This window comes from Stenella coeruleoalba (assembly GCF_951394435.1).
Source record: "Stenella coeruleoalba genome assembly, chromosome: 20".
Classification (NCBI taxonomy): domain Eukaryota; kingdom Metazoa; phylum Chordata; class Mammalia; order Artiodactyla; family Delphinidae; genus Stenella; species Stenella coeruleoalba.
In genome coordinates this window covers 50,576,542-50,601,100 of record NC_137166.1, presented here as the reverse complement: position 1 = coordinate 50,601,100, position 24,559 = coordinate 50,576,542, and the positions used below count along the sequence as shown (strand labels likewise).

The 24,559-nt window shown below is 54.0% G+C and overlaps 2 protein-coding genes across 2 annotated transcripts in view; both read left to right on the top strand.

Moving 5' to 3' along the window:
* Positions 1 to 1,105: 1,105 nt before the first annotated feature.
* KPTN (kaptin, actin binding protein) lies at positions 1,106 to 8,264 on the top strand. Its single transcript, XM_079908258.1, has 12 exons — positions 1,106 to 1,346; positions 1,740 to 1,822; positions 1,926 to 2,010; positions 2,105 to 2,159; positions 3,379 to 3,454; positions 3,575 to 3,648; positions 3,861 to 3,970; positions 4,071 to 4,148; positions 4,938 to 5,013; positions 5,751 to 5,886; positions 5,972 to 6,154; positions 7,871 to 8,264. The coding sequence occupies exons 1-12, from the start codon at positions 1,124 to 1,126 to the stop codon at positions 7,997 to 7,999; spliced, it is 1,308 nt and encodes a 435-aa protein (XP_079764384.1). The 5' UTR covers positions 1,106 to 1,123; the 3' UTR covers positions 8,000 to 8,264.
* A 2,160-nt stretch (positions 8,265 to 10,424) lies between these two features.
* Positions 10,425 to 24,559, top strand: part of SLC8A2 (solute carrier family 8 member A2) — a 30,311-nt gene continuing 16,176 nt past the window's right edge. Inside the window, exons 1-3 of the mRNA XM_079907678.1 lie at positions 10,425 to 10,477; positions 14,804 to 15,497; positions 20,004 to 20,668. Of these exons, the coding sequence (XP_079763804.1) occupies positions 14,820 to 15,497; positions 20,004 to 20,668 (1,343 nt within the window). The 5' untranslated portion in view covers positions 10,425 to 10,477; positions 14,804 to 14,819. The remainder of the gene's footprint in view (positions 10,478 to 14,803; positions 15,498 to 20,003; positions 20,669 to 24,559) is intronic.

Below are 24,559 nucleotides of genomic sequence, written 5' to 3'. Positions count from 1 at the left end.
ATGCTCGTTCCATGTCAGGCCTTGTGGGCCAGGCGTCGGGGATTTAACTGTGACCAAGGGAGATCCAGTCACTGCCTTCACAGATCTTGCAGTGTGTGTGTGTGTTTTCTTTCTGCATGGAAGGGGGTGACAGAAGATTACTCAAGGTGGCCAGGACAGCTGGCCAACTCATGTCTTCTGGAAATAACATACAGGTATACATAGAGTCCCCAAACCCTTGATGCCCTTCTGGAGACAAAAAAGTATATACAGGAATCCCAGAAGACCTCATCCTGTCTCCACCACTTACTATCATATCAGTCAAGGGACTTATTCTCCCCGAGCCTCAGTTTCATTCTCCAGAAACTGGGATAATAAACCTCTTTCCAAAGTTGTTGCAACAGTTTATGGAGATAAATTCATACAGTGGTCAATAAATGCTGAATAAATGAACGCGGGGTAACCAGAGCAGGGTAGTTGTGAAGATTCAATGAGCTAATCAGCCAACACGACTGATAAAGTAGGCTTTCAGTAAAGAAGGTGGTGGTGATTAGCCAGGATAGATAGCTAGAACTGTTTCCTTGGGGTAAGAAGAATGCATTTCACCATTTTAAAGGTGATGTGATTAAAACAAACTATGGAGCTTTGGTGTTTGGGTTCCAATACGGACTGCTGCTTCTAGCTGTGTGATCTTAGACAAATTACCTGTCTGTGCCTCAGTTTTTTCATCGGTAAAACATATCATAGTACCTACCTCAAGCCTGCCTGTGAGTTTTAACTAAAAATTGATAGATGTAAAGGCTTAGAACAGTTCCTGGCACGTAAGGGCTATATTGAGCATTAAGGTTCTTCTTATTCCGTCTTCCGCGCCGCCCACAGCAGGGGCCACCACCTCTCATCTTCAGGCCTTAATCAGTGGGCGGCAGTCACCTCGGCCCTGAAAAGGACCAGGAAGGAGCGCGCAGGCGCTTTGAGGCAAAGTCTGGTGGGAAGCCCAAGCGGCCCGGCTGGCAGCCATCTTGGTAAAGGGCAGCGTCGACAGCTTCTCTACGTAATCAGTCTGCGCGACCGGCCGGCGCCCGGCGGTCCATGGCGTAGAGTGGGCAGCCGCGGGGGCTACGGGGACCAGTGTTTGAGGGGCGTGATGGGGGAGGCGGCTGTGGCCGCGGGGCCTTGTCCGCTGCGCGAGGACAGCTTCACACGCTTCTCGTCTCAGAGCAATGTGTACGGGCTGGCGGGCGGCGCGGGTGGGCGCGGGGAGCTGCTGGCCGCCACCCTTAAAGGCAAGGTGCTAGGCTTCCGCTACCAAGACCTCCGACAGAAAATCCGGCCCGTGGCCAAGGAGCTGCAGTTCAATTACATTCCCGGTGCGTGGCGCCATGGGGCTGGGGGGCTTGGAATGTAGTGCTGAGAAGGCTTCTGAGGCTCTGTCTGAGCCAGGTCACCAGGATGGGAGAATGGGATCAGGGTGATGGTGATTGAAGGGGGTCAAGGCTGGTAATCTGGAGGCACTGGGGTCAGAGGACAGGGCTAATAGGGGCCTGAAGTAGTTAGGGTTCAGGATTCCTCAGACTCAGAAACCAGGATCCCTCCTACCATGGTGATGGTGATGGTGATCAGGACTCACACCGTCCCAGAGGTCATGATAATTTGTGCTGGTCAGAGATGACTGAGTCCTAGAGGTCAGGGCTCACTGTTGATTGGGAATATTGGGATCACGGGTCTGCCTGAAACGTGAACTTTGAACTGTCCTCTCCCAGTGGACGCAGAGATTGTCTCCATCGACACCTTCAACAAGTCACCCCCAAAGCAGGGCCTGGTGGTGGGGATCACGTTCATCAAGGTACCCAGAGCCCTCCACCTACCCATTTTCTCCTCCTTACTGAGTCTGACCCATATCCCTCTTGCTGCCCCTGCTCTCCCCTGAGGCCAGTTTCCTCTCCCAGGATTCAGGGGACAAGGGCAGCCCCTTCCTTAACATCTACTGTGACTACGAGCCTGGCTCTGAGTACAACCTGGACTCCATTGCCCGTAAGTGTGGCCTGGAGGGAAGGAGGGATGAGGAAAGGGGTTTGGGGGGTGCTGTCAGGTCCCCTGTGCCCATCTGCCTGTACTCCCCCTGCAGAGAGCTGCCTGAACCTGGAGCTCCAGTTCACTCCTTTCCAACTGTGCCACGCAGAGTAAGTAAGCCACAGGTGTGATACAATAGGGAGTGTGTGTGTGTGTGTTGGGAGGGTGGAGGCTGTAGCAAACTGGAGACCACAAACCTGCCTATAGACAATCAGACTAGTTTGTTTTTTAGAGCATCGTGCATTTAAGGTAGCCACGGACCAGACTTGGCTGACGGGCTACCATTTTGTTATCCCTGAACTAGATAATTTGAGAGTGAATGAGCTCCTGTGCTCCAGATGTGTAGAATTCTCAAGTTCTAACGATCTAGATTTGGGCATTCCAAGACCCAGAAATGCCAATTTTTCTAGAGTTGTGAGCTCTGGGTTTCCAAGATTTGAAAGTTCGACAGTTTGATGATTCTGAGATTCTGTAATATTAAAGCCCTAACATTGTCATATTCCAAGGAGATAGAATACAGACCGTCTAGAATACTGATGTTCTAGAATCCCAGAATATAAGAATTCCATTCTAGAGCTCTGAATTCCAAAACACCAGTGTTCTAGCAGAGGGGTTGGCAAACTTTTTCTTTTAAGGTGCAGCTTTGGGGTCAAATAATCTCTATCACAACTACTCAAGTTGGCCACTGTAGCAAGAAGGCAGCCATTGACACTGTGTAAATGAATGGGTGTGGCTGTGTTCCAATAAAACTTTATTCACAAAAACAGGCCGTGGGTTTTGGATTTGCCCTGCAGGTCATAATTTGCCAACCTCTAGTCTAGCAGATGAGAGTTCTAGAAACTGAAGGTTCTAAAGTACTAATGTTCTGGGTTCTACGATCTGGGTATTCTACCAATTCTGTAAATCTGAATATCCATGAGGGCAATTTCCAGAAGCTCTAGCATTTCAAAGGAGACAGAAAACAGAACTTCTAGAACACTGGGGTTCTAGGGTAAAAGAGGTGCTAGTGTTCTGAGGTTCTACAGCCCATTCTACAGCTCCATGTTCATTCCTGAATCCACATCCAGAATGAAGATTCTAGCAAGTGAGGGCTCTAGAAACAGAAGGTTCGAAAACGCTGAGTTTCTGTGATTCTGAGACTGGAAAATCTAAAATCTGAGATTCTGTGAGGGCTAGTTTCTAGAATTCTACATCCTGAGATCCTAGCTCTGGATCCAGTGTCTAGAACCCAGAATGTTAGGGTTCTCACAGGCAAGAGTTTCTGCAAGAGGAGGATTTTAAAACACACGGACTCTACCACACTGGCATTCTACATTTTTCTGCTTTCAGGGTCCAGGTTGGGGATCAACTGGAGACCGTGTTTCTCCTGAGTGGGAATGACCCGGCCATTCATCTCTACAAGGAGGTGAGGCAGGGTGAGGCTTGGTGGGCAGAGCCCTGCCGGGGCCACCATGGGCTGGCACGGGGTGCAGTGTGTGAGGCTGGCCACTGACTCCAAGCTCGTGGCGGGTCTTGGTTCCCCCAGAACGAGGGGCTGCATCAGTTTGAAGAACAGCCCGTGGAAAACCTCTTCCCAGAGCTCACGAACCTGACCAGTAGGTAGGAGAGGCCCTGACAGAGGCCAGTGGGAACCGGGGCAGGCAGCCTCAGAGAAGTCAGGTGGTGGGAATTGACCCCTAAAGAGTCAGGCCCAGCGGAGGCCCAAGGCTCTCCCGGAGGTGGGGTGGGGTGGATGCTTCTAGGGAGGTGGGGGTGGGGGCTGGGGCCTGGCGACGGCCCTCAGGCCCCTCTGTCCACCCGTCCACCCCCAGCGTCCTCTGGCTTGACGTGCACAACCTGCCCGGCACGTCCCGGCGGCTCTCAGCTCTCGGCTGTCAGAGTGGTTATGTCCGTGTCGCCCACGTAGACCAGCAGAGTCGAGGTGATGGCTGGGGCGGGGGCCCAGACACGGGGTGTGGGGCGAGGCTGGACTGGGGCGGGGGTGCTCGGGACGGGGCCCTGAGTCCTCGCCCTCCACACAGAGGTTCTGCAGACTTGGACGATCCTGCAGGACGGCCCCATCTCCCGAGTGATCGTGTTCAGCCTCTCGGCCCCCGAGGGTGAGCTCCGGGCAGGGGGAGGCCAGGCCGCGGGCTCGGCTCCTCCACCCGCATTTGTACCCCTCTCCCCACATGCCCAGCTCCCCACCGTCCCTCCCTCCCCGCCGTGTGCCCCGCTCCAGCCCGGGAGCTACAGTGCGCCCATTCCCTCCCCACGGCGCTCCTGAATTTCAGATCCAGCTACTTGCCCCTGTGGTGGTCTGATTTGAGCTTTCACCCTGGAGCTGAACTTCTGCCTTTCCCTTGGTGGTCTGACCTTCACCGCTCACACTGTGGCTTCCTCGGACCCCCCATCTGTGGCCTCTTCACTCTGTCTCTTGCTGCCATCCAAGTCCAGGCTTTTCTCACGGACTCAGCGCCGTCCCCCCACTCGGCGTCTCTCTTTTCGCCCCACATGTTGATCTGTTCCTCTTACTGCGGTCTGTCCTTCTCTGGCGTTTCTCTTGGCCTCACCTCTGTGGTCTTTCTTCTGCCCCTTCCACTGTGGTTTATCCCCTGATGCTCTCACTGTGGTCTAACCACGGACTTCTGTGCTGTCACCTAACCTTTGTCTCTTCTAACCTGGTGGTTTAACCTTGGACTTTTTAAACTGTCATCCAACACCTCTCCCTCCTCCTGGCATCTGACCTCCATCATTCGCTCGTGGTCTAACCTCTAACCCTCCCCCTGTGGCCCAACCTCAGGGGTCTAACGCGTGTTCCTCTCAGGAATGGACGGGTGGGGAGGAGGGAGGAGGAGCCTGGAACCTGGCCCCTCACGCCTCCCCCACCGTTCACGTTCCTTCTCCAGAGACCGAGGACAGACCACAGCGGGAGGAGTACAGCGTGCTGGTGGCCAGCATGTTGGAACCAGCGGTGGTGTATCGGTGAGGGCCACGGGGCACGTGCGTGTGGGCTGACCCCATGCCTTTGCACGGTGATCTAGCCTTGTCATTCTCCACAGAGAGTAAAGCTTTGGGTGTAGTGGTTCAGGGCTGGGCAGGTAAAGGTGTCTGTGTCCCAGAGAGAAGAGCACGAGTGTTTAAGTCTAGAACTTGTAGGGCATGTGCTGAGGCCTCGGGTGGGAACCGAGATGTCCAGTCCCCCTGGGGTAGGTGGACAGAGCACGCTGGCAAGTGTTTAATCACAGGCTCCATGTGGGAGAAAGCCCTGGCTTATAGGATCTGCCCGTTTCCGTGGTGTCAACACTCCCGCCTCAGGGGATTGTGAGCCACCAGCGTGACGCCAAGCCGCTCACAAAGTTTCTGAAAATTTCCCCGTCGGCTCCCGTGAGCCAATGCGAGCCAGCTGTGGCTGGGGCTGAGCTCTGAGCCTTCAGGGGGCCTCGTGGGTGTCCAGGCTGGAGACAAGGGGCTCACAAGAAGGAATGGTGTGGGTTTCCATTTGGGAGCGAGACGGTCCCACCTCCAGGGGACAGTGTGGGTGTCCAGATCAGAGACAGTTTGAGCTCCCCTTGGTGGATATGAGGTTGTCTAACTTGGAGACGAGGGCGTCCAGGCTTCAGGAGGAACAGCACATCCAGACCTGACCCGTGAGGGTCTGGTGCTAAGGGTGGCGGGCACCGCGGTCGGCCTCAGTCTCCCCACTGTGGTCTGACCCTCAGGGACCTGCTGAGCCGGGGCCTCGAGGACCAGCTTCTCCTGCCTGGCAGCGACCAGTTCGACAGCGTCCTCTGTGGCCTGGTCACTGACATCGATTTGGATGGGCGGCCGGAGGTCCTGGTGGCCACCTACGGACAGGTGGGACCGGAGGGCTGGGGCTGCCGTGGCCTGTGTCCTCTGCCTCCTGCCTCTTCCCGTGTGACCCCAACCCCTGCCCCTGCAGGAGCTGCTCTGTTACAAGTACTGCAGCCCAGAGTGCGGGCTCCCCGGGGCCCAGCGTGGCTTCCGCTTGCTGTGGCAGCGGAGCTTCTCCAGCCCCCTGCTGGCCATGGCGCACGTGGACCTGACCGGGGACGGGCTGCGCGAGCTCGCTGTGGTCTCCCTGAAGGGCGTGCACATCCTGCAGGTAGCCAGGGGCCCCTGGGACGGGGCCTTAACACCCGCCTTATTGAGGGCACGTTCTCACGGGAGAGGGGCAGTCGGGCCTTGGCCCGATCCCTCTGGAAACTGGAGCCTGGCCCCCCCTTCGGGCAAGGGGGTCATTGGCTGCAGGCCCCCTCTTGGGGGAGGCAGGCGGTTCCTATTGGTCAAGGAGAAGGGAGGTGCTGGGGGCGCTCACAGCCAGGGGTGAAGGGCGCTCAGCCGCAGCATCCGTCCCCCCCGGCCCCATGGCCTCCCTCAGCCTCCTGAACGTCTCTACTGTGTTCCACCTGCTTTGACCGTGTCCCTTCCCTGTGGCCCAGCCTGGATCTGCCCCCGGGACCTGACCTGCACTCTTCCACTGCGCCCTAACCTTGGCCCTCCTACTGCAGCCACCCTTTCTTCCGCCTGTGTGACCGGCTTCGTTCTGCCTGTGGTCTAACCTTGCCTCCTTCTCCAGCTTTTTGCCATAGTCCAACCTCAAACCCTTCCCCTTTGGTCTAACCACTGAACTTTCTACTGTGGTCACGCCCACAACCTGTGGTCTAATGTCCAGCCTTCTCCCGTACTTTGACCTCTCACCCTCCGACAGCAGCTTAACCGCCCTTACGCTTTAATATCCAACCATTCCAATGGCCCACCGTCCAGCCTGGAGCCTTCCGTTGCTGTTTAACCTCCAACTAATATGTCTGACCTCTGACCTTTTCACTACGGCCCGGCCCCAGCCCTTCAGCTGTGATGTACCTCTGTTTCCTGATCTGGTGTTTGCCCACCCCTTCCCTTTGGTCTGACTCCAGGCTCCTTTCCCATGTGGTCTAACCTGGGTTCTTTCTACTGGAGTCTAACCTTACTGTCTCCGCTGCAGGCTTTGCTGGGGCCTTTTCCTTCAGTCTAGTCATCAGCGGAATGGTCCAGGTTAGACCTCATAGAGGTAGAGGTTGGACCCCAGTGGAAAAGTCTGAGGTTGAACCACAGTACGTGGGACAAAAGTTAGACCCTCGAGTAAAACGGAATGAGGAGAGGTCTGAGGTTAGACCGCAGTGGACAGGGCTGTGGTCCATCTGTGGGAGAAGGGGCTTCCCTTCTGCTGTGGTCTCAGCCTCCCAGCATCCCTCATTGTGATCTCTTTCAAGCCATTCCACTGTGATCTCCCTTCCTTCCCTTCTGTCAGGGGCTAACTTCAGACCCTCCAACCAGGGTCTGGCTCTGTCCCTTGTGTGGTGACTTATTCCTCTCTTTTCCACTTTGGTGTGCTCTTTCTCTGTCTTGTGGGCCTAACCTTTTCCGCCAGTGTCTCACCTTTGTTCCCCCTGCTGTGGACTAACCTCAGCCTCTCTCGGGTGGTCAAGCCTCACCCCCATGTAATGCGAGCTCTCTTTTATGTTTTTTTGTTTGTTTGTTGGGGTATAGTTGTTTTACTGTTGTGTTATCTCCGGTATGTTTTGATCCATCCCTGTCCCCTCCACTGAGTTCTAACCTCAGACCCACACATCTGGGGCTGGGCTTTGTCTCTTCCACCGGAAATTCACTGAAGGCCGTCCCCCTGGGTCTGACCTTCACCCCATCACAGAGACCCATTCTAAGCCCACACACAGACCTCCCACCGCGGCTGCACTCTCAGCCTCTGGGGGTTGGGGGGGGGCGTGTAACCTGCACCTTCCAGCTCTGTCTCAGCCCTGTCGTCCTCTCTCATCCCCCACAGCACAGCCTGATCCAGGCCTCGGAGCTGGTTCTGACCCGGCTTCGGCACCAAGTGGAGCAGAGGAGACGTCAACCACAGAGGCTGGGGGATAGGGTGGGTGCCGGGCCTGCTGAGACCCCGGCCTCCTGAGTACCCACCCGCTGCCCACCCCAGGTTCCTTGGGGTGCCCGCCTCCAGCTCTTCATGGCGGGGGAAGCATCCTGAAGGAGGCACTGGTCTCCCCAGACACCCCAGGGTGGTGGAGCGGTGGGTCCTGCTCTGGCTCCGCCCCAGCATGCCCTGTGACCCCCACTCCCCTCTCTGTGTCCCCATTTGAAAATGGGATGATCCCACCCCACCCCGCCTCTGTCCCCTTGAGACTCGGTCCGTGGTGATTATTTCTGTGTCCAGAGGAACCAAACGTGCACTCGTCTCCATTCTTTTGTTCGGCACACGTTTGATGAGGAACAGTTGTTGCCAGGCTTTGTGTCGGGAGCTGGACTCACCCGGAAGAATGGAGGGAGGGGACTTTGGGGATTGGGGATCCAAGGTCAGACCCAGCCGCCGGACTGAAGTGGGACTGTAGTGTAGATTTCAGAGGAAAGAAGGGAAGTTGGGCACTGTAGGAGGTTAAACCTCCCTAGGAAAGACTGTAGAGTATAAGGGAAAGGTTTGTAGGGTTAGACCTCCGCAAGTGAGCTGAGGTTAGACCCCAGTGGAGAGCTCCGGATCTGAGGTCAGGGCTCAGTGGGAAGATAAGGAAATTGAGCCTCAGAGGAGAGGATGTGGGCGGAAAGGACTGTCGTGGGGAAGCCATGGTCAAATTGTAGCAGGGAGTCTGAGGCCAGACCCCCTGTGAATAATACTGAAGTTGGACCCTAGCAAAAATTACTAGGGTTACACCTTGCGCCGAGAGCCAAGGTTAACACCCAGCAGAAGTGATCAATTTAGATCTCAACTAGGGAGTCCTGAGATGAGCCCCAGGCTACACTGTCCTGGAAAGGGCTAAGGGTAGGCCTAGTTGAAAAGCCCAGGGGATTGGGGGACCAGGAAGTGGGAGACAAGGCTAATTCCCTGCCCTGTGGCTGTAGTGATTGCCTCTCCTGTGGCCACTTCCGTGGCACCAGGAGAAGGCATTGAGGCCTACATCACAGGGACCAGTGGAGGGCGGGGACAACAGAACAAATCTTGCCAGGAATAGAATCGGGTCAGGAGGGTAGGGGAGCAATTCCTGAGTGGGGTCCAGGCTGGCTGTGGGACCTTGCTGCTGCAGGGTTTGGGTGGGACCCCTGCTTCCTGGGGGGGGGAGGGCAGGCACCATGGTCGTTCTAGCCATCTGTCTACCTCCTGCCATGGAAGTCCACCTGTCAGTCTGACCATCTGCACCAACAGTGAAGACTAAGCTACCAGTGCCCCACAGTGGGTCTTCAGGAGGCTGGAGCCCACCAGTTCTTGGCCACCCCTGTCTTCACCTCACCTCCCAGAACCCAAGCGTGGGAAATCGCAGGGAGCCAGAGCTGGGTCGTCTCCCTCCTCTCCTGGCAGTGGGCCCGGGGGTGTCCAGCCAGGACTGGCGATGGGCATGGGCCATGGGCAGCATCAGGGTCTCTCTCCTGCTGCCCGTCTGCAGAGGCTGAGTGTTCCATCGCCTCTGTCCTGGACAGGAGTGGGGCCCTAGGGTGGGATCTGGGGCATTTAAGTAGTGATGTTCTGGGTCTGTGAAGTGTGTGCACGTGTGTGTGTGTTCACCATTTCAGGACTCGTGAGTTTGTGTTCCCGGCGCCTGCCCGGTCCTTCGCAGCTCGCTGCCTAACTTCTTGCCAGCCCCTCAGTCTGGGACAGTGTGTAGTGTAGCAGTTAAGGGTAGAACCTGAAGGCACACTTCACCACTCTGTGCCTCAGTTTCCCCATCTGTAAAATGGGGCTGGTAGCGTTTACCTCACAGGGTTTTTAGGAGGGTCAGTTGTGTCAACATGTGTCAAGCACTTATTTACAGTGTAACAATGCCTGGCACGTAGTAAGGGCTGGAAGCCCCTTGTGAAAGGCAACTGTTGTTATTATTATTAATGGGTGCCTCTGTGGTTGTTTCTGGCTGGCTTTGTCAGCAGGCACCGCATGTGAATTTGCATCTGACTCTGGCTAAAAACATTCTTGCCCTCCCCCCAGTTCTGGGAGCCTGTGACTATTTGTAGCTGTTTTGCCTCGTTGGCCCTTGTATGGATCAGCGAGTGTGTGTGTGTGTGTGTGTGCGCGCGCGCGCGCGCGCGCGCGCCCTCCGCCACTGTCCCTTGCCTGTGGTGCTGAACCCAGAGGGTGGGTGGGAGGCTTGGGCTGCTTCGTCTCCCCCCACCCCACCCCCCGCCCCTCCTCTCTCCAGGCCCCGCCCCGGCTCCCCGCGCCGGCCTCCCCTCCTCCCTCTCTAGCCGACTCCCCCTCCCCCGAATCCCTCCCCCCTCCTCCTCTCCTCTCCTCCCTCTATCCCCTCTCCCTCCCCTCCTCCCTAGCTCTCCCTCTCAGTCCCCAGCTCATCCCTCTCTCTCTCTCCCTCTCTCTCTCCCTCTGTCGGGCGGAGTCGCCCACCACTGCCAATACAGTGCTGAGGGAACCTGCTCTAGGCTGTAGCTGCAGGTAAGAGACCCCCAGTTAGGGGGGGCTTGGGGGAAGGATGGTGTTACCCCAGGTGGGTGGAGGGGGGCATTTGAGGAGCCCGGAGCCGCTTCTCGCTGAGCTCCGTTATAGGGGATGGGGGGCTGCATATCCCGGGGCGCGGGTACCAGGGCCCTAACGTGCGGTAGGGGCGCCACCAGCCGTCAACATCCTCAACCCCTCCGGCGCTTCAGGGAGCATGGCGGGCTGGGGAGGGGGTGCCTCCTGGGCACTGTGGGGGTAAGAACACCCCACCCTGTCTGGGGCAGCACCCGCACTCCCGTTCTCCGCTTCCACCTCCGCCCCCGCTTTCCTGTGTCGGTCTCGTCTTTCTGTGTCTCCACATCTCTCAGGGGTCTCTGTCCTGCGGAGTCTGGACGCCTCTCCGAGTCCCTTTCCCTGTCTCCCTCAGTCTCACTCTTGTCTGTCTCTCTCTGTGTCTGGGTCTGTTCCGGCTTTCTGTCTCTAAGTCCTTGGTTCCTCTCTGCTTTCCTCTTTCGCCATCTCTGTGTGTTTCCCTCTGTCTCTGTCTCTACTGTCTCAGCTTTCCCGTGTCTCTGTCTCTGTCCATCTCCGCGTGTATCTTCCTCAGTCTTCCCTGCTTCTCATTCCATCTCCGTCTCTAGGACCTGGTCTCTGTGTCTCTCTCTTTCCTCTCTGCTTCCTCTCCCTGGTTAACTGCCTCCTACACACCTTTGTCTCCGCCCCTGGCAAGGGGAGACCTGGGGGAAGAAGACCCGCCCCGCCCCCTGCCGCCGCCGCAGAGTGGGCTCCCCCAGGAGGCACGGAGTCCCCCAGACTCCTCTCCCTTCCTCAGCCGAGCTCCCCCCATCCTCCCGGCTGGCATCCGCCCGTCCCTCCCCTGAGGATAGAGCTCCTCTGCTCTCCCCTGCCTTATTTCTGGCATCCTGAGGCCAGTCCTTCTTGCAGTCTAACCTGTACCCTTTGTAGAGGAGACTGAACCAGTCCTGCCTGCAATCTAACCCCCCATTCCTCTGCATACTGACCGGACCAGTCCCTGCTGCAGTCTAACTTCCATACCTCTTTTGCCGCTTGTCCGTTTCTTGACTCATTCATTCTTTTGACAGTTACTGAGCACCTTTCCTGCTCCAGGCACAGCTCTAGGTACTGGGCCAGGCCAGTCCTTCCTGCAGTCTCGCCTCCATCATCTCATGGTGTGGCAGCCCCAGACCTGTCTCCCAGTCGGGCTGGAGCTCAAAAGCTTCTCCACCGCGCCTTGGGGGCTCTGAGAGGGCCCTTCTGAGTCTAGAGTTCCCAGGCCAATACAGCCTCTTCTTTTCTGTTGGGAAGGGGGCCCCAGAGAAGGCGGGCGAGATGAGAGGTGTGGGACTGAGTCTGTAGCCCACGCTGTGATGGGGTGAGGTCCCCGAGTGCCCACGTGGGATTCCAGGTGGGTTAAAACAAGCACCAGCTTAGGAGTCCCACACCTTGAGTTCCATCTCTTCTCTGCCCCTGACTTGAAGTTGCATGACTTGGCCAAGCTGTTTGCCCCTCCAGACCTCAGTTTACCCATCGGCGTACCGTAGCCTGAACACTGAGACTGTGTGTGTCTGTGTGTGATCCCCAGGCTGGGACACTGTGGGCAGGCGGGAGAGGCTGGCTTACCCCGGAGCAGTAAGCGTGCGTGTTTAGAAGGCCGTGTCCCCACCGAGAGCAGGCGGCGGGCACCCCCCGCGCCCAGGCTGAGCGCAGTCAGGAACCATCACCCCCCTTACCGATATGAGAGACTTGAAGGAGGGGGTCCCACCTGGCCTGCCAGACTGACTGCCCCACCCCGCTCAAGCGTGCAGTCCCACCCTACAGATGAGGTCTCCGAGGCCCCGAGAGGTGGGTGAGGCAGAGCCGGGGCACTCACCGCTGACCCAGCTGGCCACCGGCCCACGAGGGAGGGGAGAGATGGCCCCAGGAGGTGGTGCCCGCCATCTGCCCTCCAGAGTCCCACCCTGGCCTCCACCTGATGCTTTCGCCCCTGGATTCTAAACCCAGATTAGGTTTCAGGGCTGCTCATGGAGCGAGAGAGGCAGAGGCAGGAGCCTCGAGAAGAGGGAACCCAGCTGTCCCCAGTGACAGGGCTCAGACCTCGTGGTGGTTCCTTTAACAGATATTTATCTAGTGCTTTCTCTCCCTGACTCCCTTCTTCCCTAAGGCCCCAGGGAGAGGAAACCAGGTTTTGCAGGAAAAGGCACTAAGCCAGGCTTGAGGACGGAGGCGGGAGGGACAGGTGGTTGGACTTGAGGGAGGACTTCCCAGGCCATGGCCCTTCCCTGAGAGAGGGAGTGAGATGCTATAGATGAATTCTTGACTCCCAGGTCGACCTGGTTTCTCCTGAAAGCTGGGGGGAGGGGAGGGAGAGAGAAGAGAGCGTGAGTCTTTGCCTTGGATCCTGGTGGGTTTGTAATTATGCCTAAGTCGTTGCTAATTAGGGGGCTGCTAATTAGATATATCATTAGGGGCCTTGCCGAGGGGGCTAATTGTGTGGTGGCCCTTTAAGAATCACCCCGCCCCCTGCCCCCCTACACACACACACACACACACACACACACACACACACTCTTCAGGGAAGTTCTGCCAACATTTTGCCTCCCTCCCCCAAAGGAACCAGCTCCCAATCTGTGAGGACATGGGTGTATGTTGGGGGCAGGCTGTGGGTTAGACCGTGAGAAGAACTTTTCAGACAGAAATGGACGTTACCGGGAGAACTGAGGCTGGTGGCCAGGAGAGGGGTCGGGGAGGGTGGAGGCCCTGAGGACCCCTGCCTTCCTCTCTCAGTTCCATTTTATAGCTACGGGGTTACCATGACAACACAAGGGTGGGGCAGGGGAGCTGGAAGTCAGGACCACTCTAGGAGAGAGAAACTGGGAGCTGCAGAATGGGTGCTGGGGGACGTTGGGCAAGTTATTTCGCCTCTCTGCGCCCTGGTCTTCTCATCTGTGAAATGGCTGGGGACTCCCCAAAGTGGGATGGTGTCATTACAGACAGAGCGGCCACGGAAGGTGACATCTGAGTGGAGAGCTGAAGGAGAAGAGGGAGCGGATATGTGGGGAACAGTGTCCCAGGAAGGGGGAACAGCAGATGCAAAGGCCCTGAAGCAAGAACTTGCCCGAGGAACAGCAAGGAGGTGGTGTAGCTGGGGCCAAGTGAAGGAGGGAGAGAGAGAGAGAGAGAGATGAGGCCAGAGAGGGAATGAGGGGGCCAGATTGTGCGAGACCTTATGAAGCGGGGAGGGGACTTTGGTGTCTGAGTGAGACCAGGGCCATGGAGGGTTCTGATCAGAGGGGAGAATGTGAACTGATTGGCATTTTTAAAGGAGACCTAGGTACAGAAATAGCCACTCGAACCCAGGACCAGAGGCAGGAAGAGAAGTATTCACCCCACACCCACAGTGTGGGGTCCAAAAGCCCAACCTAGGACCTCATGTCACAGCTTCTAAGGAATCCTGCACCTGCCAGAGACCCGGGGATGCTGGAGACAGAAACCTGCCAGCATTGCGGGGAAGGATGTGAGTGAGAGACCCTCCAGCAGCCCCTCCCCAGCCCTACCTGAGACAGACAGGCAAACACCCCAGCACCTTCCACAGCCCAAATCCCAAGCAGGAGCCCTCCGACGCCAAGTTGGAAACCATAGGAATCACAAAATGAGTTGAGGGCCCCCCAGCCCCTTGCCTCTCCCACTAACTTATTCAGTCTGTGTTCTTTGCACCTGACTTCACTCTTCCACGGCATGTCTGTGAGATTCATCTGCATTGTTGGGTGTATCAGTTGCCCGCTCCCTTTTCAGTGCTGCATAATATTCCACTGCGTGCCTATTCCGCCGTGTACTTCTCCATGTTCTTGCTGATAGGCATCTGGGTTGTTTCAAGAGGGGAGCCATTATAAATGAAGCTGCTGTGAACATTTGTGTATGTGTCTTTTTTTTTTTTTTTTTTTGTATGTGTCTTTTGATGAACACTTGACTTATTTCTCTTGGGTACATACCTGGGAGTGGAATTGCTGAGTCCTACGATGCTTGATGTTCAGCTATAGTTTCCTGCAGTGGTTTGACTCCCATCAGCAGTGCATGATGTCTTTATCTTTCTGTGTCTTTCTCTCTTGGTCTCTGCCTGGCGCTCTCTGTGTCTCTTTGTGACCCTGTCTCTTTGAATCACTGTCTCTCTTTGGCTCCCCCAGTCTCTCTCCTCCCTCTGTTAGTCCTCAGCTTCTCCCCTATTCTCCGACCCCAATGAACCTTGACTCCTGAGCAACAGGGAGGGGTTTGCTCCCCTCACCCAGACTTCCTCCTCCCCCACAGGACCCTGACCCCCTCCATGGCTACCCTGGCCTTGGTGGGGTTTGCACTCCTCCTGGGGACTCCCCCATGCTCAGGGGCAGCCACCCCGACCCCCTCCCTGCCGCCTCCCCCAGCCAACGACAGCGATGCCAGCAGCATAGGGGGCTGCCAGGGCTCCAACCGCTGCCAGCCAGGGGTCCTGCTGCCCGTTTGGGAGCCCGATGACCCGTCGCTGGGGGACAAAGCAGCGCGGGCCGTGGTCTACTTTGTGGCCATGGTCTACATGTTCCTGGGTGTATCCATCATTGCCGACCGCTTCATGGCATCCATCGAGGTCATCACGTCCAAGGAGAAAGAGATCACTATCACTAAGTCCAACGGCGAGACCAGCGTGGGCACCGTCCGCATCTGGAATGAGACTGTGTCCAACCTCACACTCATGGCCCTGGGCTCCTCGGCCCCTGAGATCCTGCTGTCTGTTATTGAGGTCTGCGGCCACAACTTCCAGGCGGGCGAGCTGGGTCCGGGCACCATCGTGGGCAGCGCCGCCTTCAACATGTTTGTGGTCATTGCCGTGTGCATCTACGTCATCCCGGCCGGTGAGAGCCGCAAGATCAAGCACCTGAGAGTCTTCTTCGTCACCGCTTCCTGGAGTATCTTCGCCTATGTCTGGCTTTATCTCATCCTTGCCGTCTTCTCCCCGGGTGTGGTCCAGGTGAGCAAGGACCCACAGACATCTCCCTGGTGCATGTATGTCAGCAAAATCCAGAGGGGTGGCTCCCCGGGCTTGGAGAGTCAATGCCTGTATTTGCAGAAATGCATGCTCACGTTTGAGAGGGCCGCCGGGTATGGTTGTACAGGTCACGCACTGCACAAAGGCATTGGGCCGGAGAGGGCAAGTTGGGACTGGAGCCCAGCGGGTGCTCCCAAGCCAGATCTGGATGGTGCTGCAGGTCCTGGAAAGGGCTCATCTGCACAGTATGGGGCGCCATTTTGCAATATGCCCATCCAGAACTCTCACAGGGGGGCCATATGTGCTAGCAGAGTCCTAGTGATCTGTGTAATGCATACGACAGTCTAGCCAGGTATTTGCCAGGTATGGTCACACATGTTTTCCTATACTCCCTGCCTTTTGCATAATTTATTTCCACTTTGGCAGTAAGACATCCCCCATCTGCATAATTCACGTTACACTTGCATAATCCAGCCTTGTGTCTTCTGACAGTGCTAACTAGGGTAACTTGGTGTAACTCGGTGCAACTTGGTGCAATTTGCATAGTTTACCCGTGGACTTCGCATAGATCCATGCCCACATCTGCGTAATCTAGCTCTGTATTTGCCAGATATGCAGTCGTGGTTTGCATAATTCATTCATTATTAATAATTGATTTCTGATGTTAGGATAATTTATGCCACTTCACTGTAATTCATACTCACATCCAATCCAACCTAGGTATAAACCCAGCCCACTGCAAAGACCACTTTGCATAATTTATTCTAATAGTGAGACAAAACGTAGACCCACAGATGCATAATTTACACCCACATTCACATAATCATTTGCCTCTCATTTACCCAGTGTCTTAACGGGCATACTGCTTAGTCTTCCTTTAAAACATCTGCCCAATTTATTTCCCACAGCCCCCATGACCACCACCTACATTTGCATAATGTATGCATGGGCCTGGCTTAATTCGCTCACGCACGTGCATAATTTATTTGAGCCTAACCAGGATTCCTTCACACATGCATATAATATACTCATGCATATCTGTCATGTTCTGCCAGTTATAGTTTCTTTCCAGGAAGGATCTAAAGTTAGAGCTATAAAAATTCTTTGCAGATGATATCAAGGCAGATCTGAGGGATTAGAAACCACAGTGAGGAAAAGGGGAGATGGTAGCACCAGAAAACTGGGATAAGAAAGGGAGAGAGACAGTTACTGTGACTGACTCACTACTGTAACGCTGAGTTTCCTGGCTGCCATGGCAAAAATTACAGAACGACGCTTCACACGATTCTCAGGCACTATTAAAAAAGGATGCTATTCTGACTCGGGTTCTCAAAGTGATCCCTGACAAGGATTTACACCGAAACTGTGAAAGGAATTTTAGACACCATGGGTGGGAGGTGGGATAGGGATGGGATAGGGAGAGGGAGAGATTTCCCCTGAGAAGGAGCTGGCTCAGACATAGAGAAGACAGTGTAAAATGCCACAGCTCTGGGTAGAGAAGTGGCTACGGAGGATCCCTTCAGGAGTAAATGGAGACCAGACTTTTGGGATGTTTTCATGACATAATCGAAAGAACGGGCACGAGCTAAAGATGATGCCCGTCCCTCCTAGAGGCGATGACCTGGAGGAGTGAGAGATGGGTCTGGCTCTGGGTTTTCTCCAGAAATGATGTGTGACATCAGGCAAAGCCCGTACCCTCTGGACCTCCGTTTACACATCTGAACCATAGAAGGGGTTGAAGTAGACCATTGGTTCTTGACCCTTCATATCCAATCCTCCCTTTTTATAACAATTTTTTTAATATCCCCTTTATTCTGCTGGTGTGAAATTCTTAGCTAATAGGAGAGAGGTTTTCTAGCCTCGGAGTTTGGTGTCTGGACTCTTGAACCTGAGGCCTGGGTTCAAATCCCATCTCTGTTGTTTCCTAGCTGTATGACCTTGGGCGGGTTCCTTACCTGCTCTGTGCCTCAGTTTCCCCACCTGTAATCAGGGGGTCATCCTAGTACCAGCTTCAGAGGACTGCATGAGGATCAGTTGAATTGCTACATGTGGAAGGGCTTAGAACAGCGAGCCTGGGACAGGGTAAATGTGAGCTCGTCTTCCCGTTAACAAACTTCCCTACACGGGTTGGCTTCCCAGAAGTCGGTATATTGCCCAGACCCTGATATAAAGGAAAGTAATATCTAATAGAACCATCTGCATTTCTACATGTAAACGCTTGGGCATGACCACCTTCAAAGGCATGACGAAGAGCCAGATGGTGGCATCTACTTACATATAATGAACAAGTTGGGGTTTAAGAGAAAAAAAAAAATCAGAAACCATTCCCATGCACGGAGACCAGCAGAGGAGCGGGTAGCCATGAGATCGAAATCAGGCATATTCAGCGTACATTAAACCGTACAGGAAAATACTTCATACAGACATAAAACAGAATGGAGTGTAGACTCCAATTATCATAAGCAGGGTTTTCGCTGACGTGAACGTCCAGTGGGAGGTTCTGAAGTCAGGCAGGACGTGGGACAATTCTGCATTGTGTGGGACTGTCCCATGGGTCGCTGGATGTCACCAGGCTGGGACCATATCCCCCTCCCCAATTATGGTGGCAACCCATAAATATCCCTAGATCTGTGACAACCCCTCTTGGGGGCGTTCTATCCACTGAGACCTGAAGGTGTGTCTCGCTCCCCTCCCAGGGTGGGCGAGCCCGTGAGCCCCTTTGCAGGGGACGCCCTAGAAAGCAGATGTGAGTCTATCAGAATCACCTTTTGTTTACCTGCAGGGAAGAAAGCTGATCTCAGGTATTTGAGATCTCTCTTCTGATTAAGAGAGAATCGCCCACAGCATATACAGTGGCCAGTTCAATGAGCACAAGGCAAGAGTTCATTTTACGGCTTGCGTGGAAAATTCAGTTTCTTTTCACAAACCTGCTTGGTGGCTTTGTGTGGTACCATTTCCAAGTCCTGCCTTTCCCCTGAACCATCAGTAAACACAGCGACAAGGGCCTGTGGCAGTCGGAGCTTAAAGATCGTTCCTTCCCCTACCGGGCTCATTTTAAATATAACTCTGGGGCCATCTGATTTGTAAATACTCTTTAATCTTTTCTTCCTTATCTTTAATGAGAAAGGTAACATAGGAGTCTTTACATGAATATTTCAAGGCGAACTGTCAGGTGTTTCCTGTACGTGCCTGGACCTGTGCCAGACCACAGGCAGACTGAGTCCCAGACCTCAATGAGCCCAAGATAATAGCGCTAGTAATAATAATAATGGTAATGGTCATTTCATGTTTTGTGTATTCTCCATGTGTCAATAACCAACAAAGCTAAGTGCTAGGGGTACATAAGCTCATTCAGTCTTGGGGATGTCCCCATTTTACAGACAAGAGGCTGGGCCAGGCATTCCTCTTCTAGAACCAGGATCTAAACTCAGCATTGCCTTGTCCCTCTGGGGCGGTAGCATGTAAATATGGGAACTCGCTTTATGAGGCTGTCAGACAACCAGCCGAACTTGGGCTTCTTTTAGAGTCAGAGTCCTGTCCCTAAGGGCCAAACAAAACCTAAGGAAGGAGAATCTGGCAAGGGCTGTACTCACTGGTGGGGGGCGTGGGGGGGAGGGAATACGACAGTTTGGGGAGGTGACCAGAGGGCAGACCCTGGGTGATGGGTAGGCTTTGGAGAAGTGAAGGCATCCCGGGTGAGGAGGGGCAGAGGGGAAATGGAGCTGGGAGAGAAAAGATAGAGGGAGAGAGAGGCAAGAAGAGACACCAGCTCTGCCCCTGGACAGGGGCTGGGACCACACGGTGGGGACGTGTCTCTGGCTTGGTGGTGGCTTAGGATGTCTGGGTTCCCGGCACTGGGGCAGCTAAGTGTGGTTCTCAGTGTGACAAAAGGTGGATGGATGGATGGATGGATGGATGAGACCAGGAGAGAGACAGGAAGGGCGGGGAAAGGGGGGGGAACATAAAGAGGGAAGAAGGGTGGGGTGGGAAACTGTGAAGAATTTCATGAGGGAGAGAGGTAGGTATCTACAAAAGATATGAAAGAGAGACAAGGAGACAGCGGCAACAAGAAAGGAAGACACAGAGGGAGAAAGATAAAAAACCAACTGACATAGAGGATGAGACAGAGGCAGAAAGAGAAAGAGACAACGACCTAGAGAAACAGAGAGAGCGAGATATGGGGAGAGGCAGGCAGGAGCAGAGACAAGAGCCAGAGAGAGAGAGAGAGAGAGACAGAGATGGAGGGAGATAAGGGAAAAGGGGTGAGACAGAGACACGAAGAGAAAGGCGGAGAGGCAGAGATGAAGAGAGACAGGAGAGAGGCAGAGACAGAAGGCCAGATGCGGACAGATGCAGGAGAGAGACGCGGGGAGCGCCGGGTGGTGGCCGGGACGGGGCTCTGGGAAGAGAGGCGCCGGGAGGCGGCGGGCCGGCTACGAACGCGCCCCCTCCCGGCGCGGCGGTCCTGACCCGCGGCGCCGCCCGCAGGTGTGGGAGGCGCTGCTGACCCTCGTCTTCTTCCCGGTGTGCGTGGTGTTCGCCTGGATGGCTGACAAGCGGCTGCTCTTCTACAAGTACGTGTACAAGCGCTACCGCACCGACCCGCGCAGCGGCATCATCATCGGCGCCGAGGGCGACCCCCCCAAGAGCATCGAGCTGGACGGCACGTTCTTGGGCGCCGAGGCGCCGGGCGAGGTGGGCGGCCTGGGCCCGGGGCCCGCCGAGGCCCGCGAGCTGGACGCCAGCCGCCGCGAGGTCATCCAGATCCTCAAGGACCTCAAGCAGAAGCACCCGGACAAGGACCTGGAGCAGCTGGTGGGCATTGCCAACTACTACGCGCTGCTGCACCAGCAGAAGAGCCGCGCCTTCTACCGCATCCAGGCCACGCGGCTTATGACGGGCGCGGGCAACGTGCTGCGGCGACACGCGGTGGACGCTTCGCGCAGGGCCACCTCGGCCGAGGGCCCCGGCGAGGACGAGGACGACGGCGCCAGCCGCATCTTCTTTGAGCCCAGCCTCTACCACTGCCTGGAGAACTGTGGCTCCGTGCTGCTGTCCGTCACCTGCCAAGGCGGCGAGGGCAACAGCACCTTCTACGTGGACTACCGCACGGAGGACGGCTCCGCCAAGGCCGGCTCCGACTATGAGTACAGGTGGGTACCGGGCAGTGCTCCCCGGCCCGCCTGGAGTGGGTGGGCAGGGAGGGCTGGCTGTTGGAAGGTCATAGGTTCCGCCATCCAGCGGCCTCCAGGCTCCCCAGTCTCCTGGCTACCTCTGGCGTCCATCCTTACTTTGCTATGGGCAGACCTGCAGTATTCATTCATTCATTCACTCTTGAGAGTTTACTTTGTACCAGGCACTGTTCTAGGCATTTGGCAAACGCTGCTGGACAAGGCAGACAGCGGTGGCTGTCCATCTACCACAGGCTGCTCCTCCCATGTCCATGCTCTACCCGTGCATTCTTGTGCCTGACACTCCACTGTGTTCATTATTATAACTCCATTATATGTATCATACCTGGTAAAACAAGTACCCTCCCACACACCATTATTAAAGTAAAAACGTTTATTGAGCACCTACTATATGCCAGGTGTATACCCCGGTGAACAAGAGAGCTAAGGTCCCTACCCTCAAGTTGCAATAAGGTTATAAACTATGAAACACATAAAAACATCAGGTGATGGGGGAAAATGAAGTGGGATAAGAAGACAGACAGTGTCCAAATTGTCTTTGGGTCTTTGGTTCCACCATAAAGCTACCCACTCTTTGCACCCTCCTGTGTCTCACTGCCCCAGTCCCTCTCCTCACCCCTCTTTGAGCAGAACTGTGATCTTGTTCAGCAACTCCTACTGCACGCCTACTAGGTGCCAGATGCTTTTTAAAAAAAATTATTGAAATATAGTTGATTTGCAATGTTGTGTTAACTTCTGCTGTACAGCAAAGTGACTCAGTTATATATACGTATACATTGTTTTTCATATTCTTTTCCATTATGGCTTATCACAGGATATTGAATATAGTTCCCTGTGCTATACAGTAAGACCTTGTTGTTTATCCATCTGACAGATGCTTTTTTAAGAGGCTCGACAGAGAACAGTAAAGAAGATAGATAACTGCTGTGTTCTCATGGGACCACAAAATTCTTTATGTATTTGTAGTTCTGTCCATACCACACTCTTTCAGGAATTATAGGTTTACAGTATGTTTTGTTATGTTAACTGATGCGCAAGTCTCCCATGATTTCCTATAATAATAGCATTTATTGTGTGTCTTCTATGTGCCAGAAATGACTCTGGGCAATGGAGACCAGCAGTAAATGAAAGACATAAAAGTCCCTGCCCCGATGCAGCTGACATTCTCATGGGAAAGACAGGCCATTAGAAAGTATAATTCAATACATTAAAATATCAGGGAGTGGTAAGAACAGTGAAGAAAAATAAAGCAGAATACGGGAGAGAGTGTTGATGGCCGAGCTTTTCATGGGTTCCACCTGCTAAGTTGAAGCTGAACCGTTCACAGATCTTTGGTTCTGCCATCATGCAGCAGCCAGCCCCTCATCCGCGAACTCTTCTCTTTCTGGGATTGAGGTCCCTGTTTCACAGACCTTTAGTTCCACCACTGTGCCTCAGCAAAGACCTTTGGTAGCCCAGGCTCCCCTCTGCCCCATCATATCTACATATCTTTCCACTGCTTTGGACATTTGTAGGTCATTCCCTCCACCTCAGTCAGTCCAGGATCCTTTAGCCTGCCCATCCTCATCCACCTCTCCTACCCTGCCCCTCCGCAGCCTTCCCTGAGTGGAGCACAACTGTTCACAGATCTTTGTTCCATCATCCTGTAGCATGGGATCCCTTTGGTCACCCATGACCTCCTGCCTCCATCCTCTCTGCCCATCCTACATCTCCAGCCTCCTTGGACTGAAGAAAAGGTATCCACTACTTGGGGGCTTGCTGTGACTCAGTCTATCCACCATTCCCCTCCTACCCACACCTCTGGGTCTGCATTGCCCCCATCAAAGCCCCAAGCCTTTGCAGAAGGAAGTGAGTACACGTGTCACCTGCTGGGATCAGAGGCTGCCTTCTCACCTGCCAGTGACGTCATGAAGATGTTTGAAGTGAAGGAGTAAATGCTGTTCAGTGGTGGAACCAAAGAGCCAGGAAGAGTTGACACCTTCCTACCCATCCCTGTTCTCCCAACGCAGTTGATATTCACAGGTCTGGCATCGTTTATCAAGGCAGCTTAGGTCCAGGACTGGGAGGGAGGACACCTGGGCTCCAGTACAAGCTTAGCCCTGCCCCCTGTTCCTTGTGTAAGTTCCTGCCTCAGTCTGGGCAGACAGGGCTGTCACGTACGGTTGTTGAGGTTGTGCACTGCACAAGAGCAGCACATCTAAGAAAGCGCTATTTGTATAGTGGACATTGTAGATTTCTATGTCTATTATGACAATTTCCAGATTCATGGAAATAGTGTCTTGAAGAAGGGGAGCCGTTTTCTAATTTGCCCACAGGTATCACTAGGCTATGGTGGTCCTGTGGGGTCTTAGTTTCTCCAAATTAATAATGATCTCTGAGGCCCCCAAACCGCACAGCTCTTCCAAGACTCTGAGATTTAAGCCCCTATAATCCTAACATGCTAAGGGTCTAAAATTCTAAGATTCCAGGTTTCCCACATTTTGATATTCTAATCTGTACCCCAACCAGTCTCTGATCTGATGGTTCTAAGATTTTCATTTTCTCAGATTTTTTGCACCCAGTATTGGAATATGAGTCCTGTGAACCTAGCCTTCTATGATTCTGATATCTGGTTTCTAAAATCCGCATGTTCTTTTTCTCCCCAACTTTCTTTTTTCTTCATTTACTTATTTATTTATTGGCTGCATTGGGTCTTCGTTGCCGTGCGCGGGCTTTCTCTAGTTGCGGCAAGCGGGGCTACTCTTCGTTGCAGCGCGCGGGCTTCTCATTGCGGTGGCTTCTCTTGTTGTGGAGCACGGGCTTAGTTGCTTCGCGGCATGTGGGATCTTCCCGGACCGGGGCTCGAATCCGTGTCCCCTGCATTGGCAGGCGGATTCTCCCCAACTTTTTATTTTGAAAAATTTCACACCTACAGAAGGGCTGCAAATATAGTCTGGCGAGCCCTCATGTAACCTCCACCCAGATTCACCAATTGTTCCTATTTTGTCCTGTGTGCGTTCACTCTCTCTAATATATAATAATATGTTTATTGAGATGCTACTCTATTTTTTAATTTTTATTTTATATTGGAGTATAGTTGATTTACAATGTTGTGTTAGTTTTGGGTGTACAGCAAAGTGATTCAGTTATACATATACATATATCCATTCTTTTTCAGATTCTTTTCCTATATAGGTGATGACAGAATATTGAGTTCCCTGTGCTATACAGTAGGTCCTTGTTGATTATCTGTTTTATATATAGTAGTGTATATTAATCCCAAACTCCTAATTTGTCCTTCCCCCCCACCCTTCCCCTTTGGTAACCATAAGTTTGTTTTAGAAAAATATATAATAATATTAATAACGGTGGCACCTTATTAGAGTTGCAGGCAGCATGGCCATTCACCCATAAACATAAGTGTGCATCTGCTAAGAATAATGATATTCTCCTCCATCATCACAGTACGATGATCACACTTAGGACATTTGATACTGAATCAATATTATGATCCCATCTACAGTCTATGTTTGCATTTCCCCGGTTGTCCCTATCTCACCCTTCATGGCTGTGTCTTCACTCCCTCTCTTCCCATCCAATCTGGAACCACAAGGTGCATTTGGTCGTCATGTCTCTTTCACCTTCTTCAGTCTGGATCGATCCCTCAGCCTTTGCATGACTTTCATGACCCTGACACTTTTGAAGACGTTAGACCGCTTACTAGAACAAGCCTCAATTTGGGTTCACCTAATTATTTTCTCATGGTTAGATTCAGGTGATGCACTTTGGCAGGACTCCGTGGAGGTGATGCTGTGCCCTCCTCGGTGCATGGTGCCGGGAGGCACATGACGCCCACGTGTCCCATTACTGGTG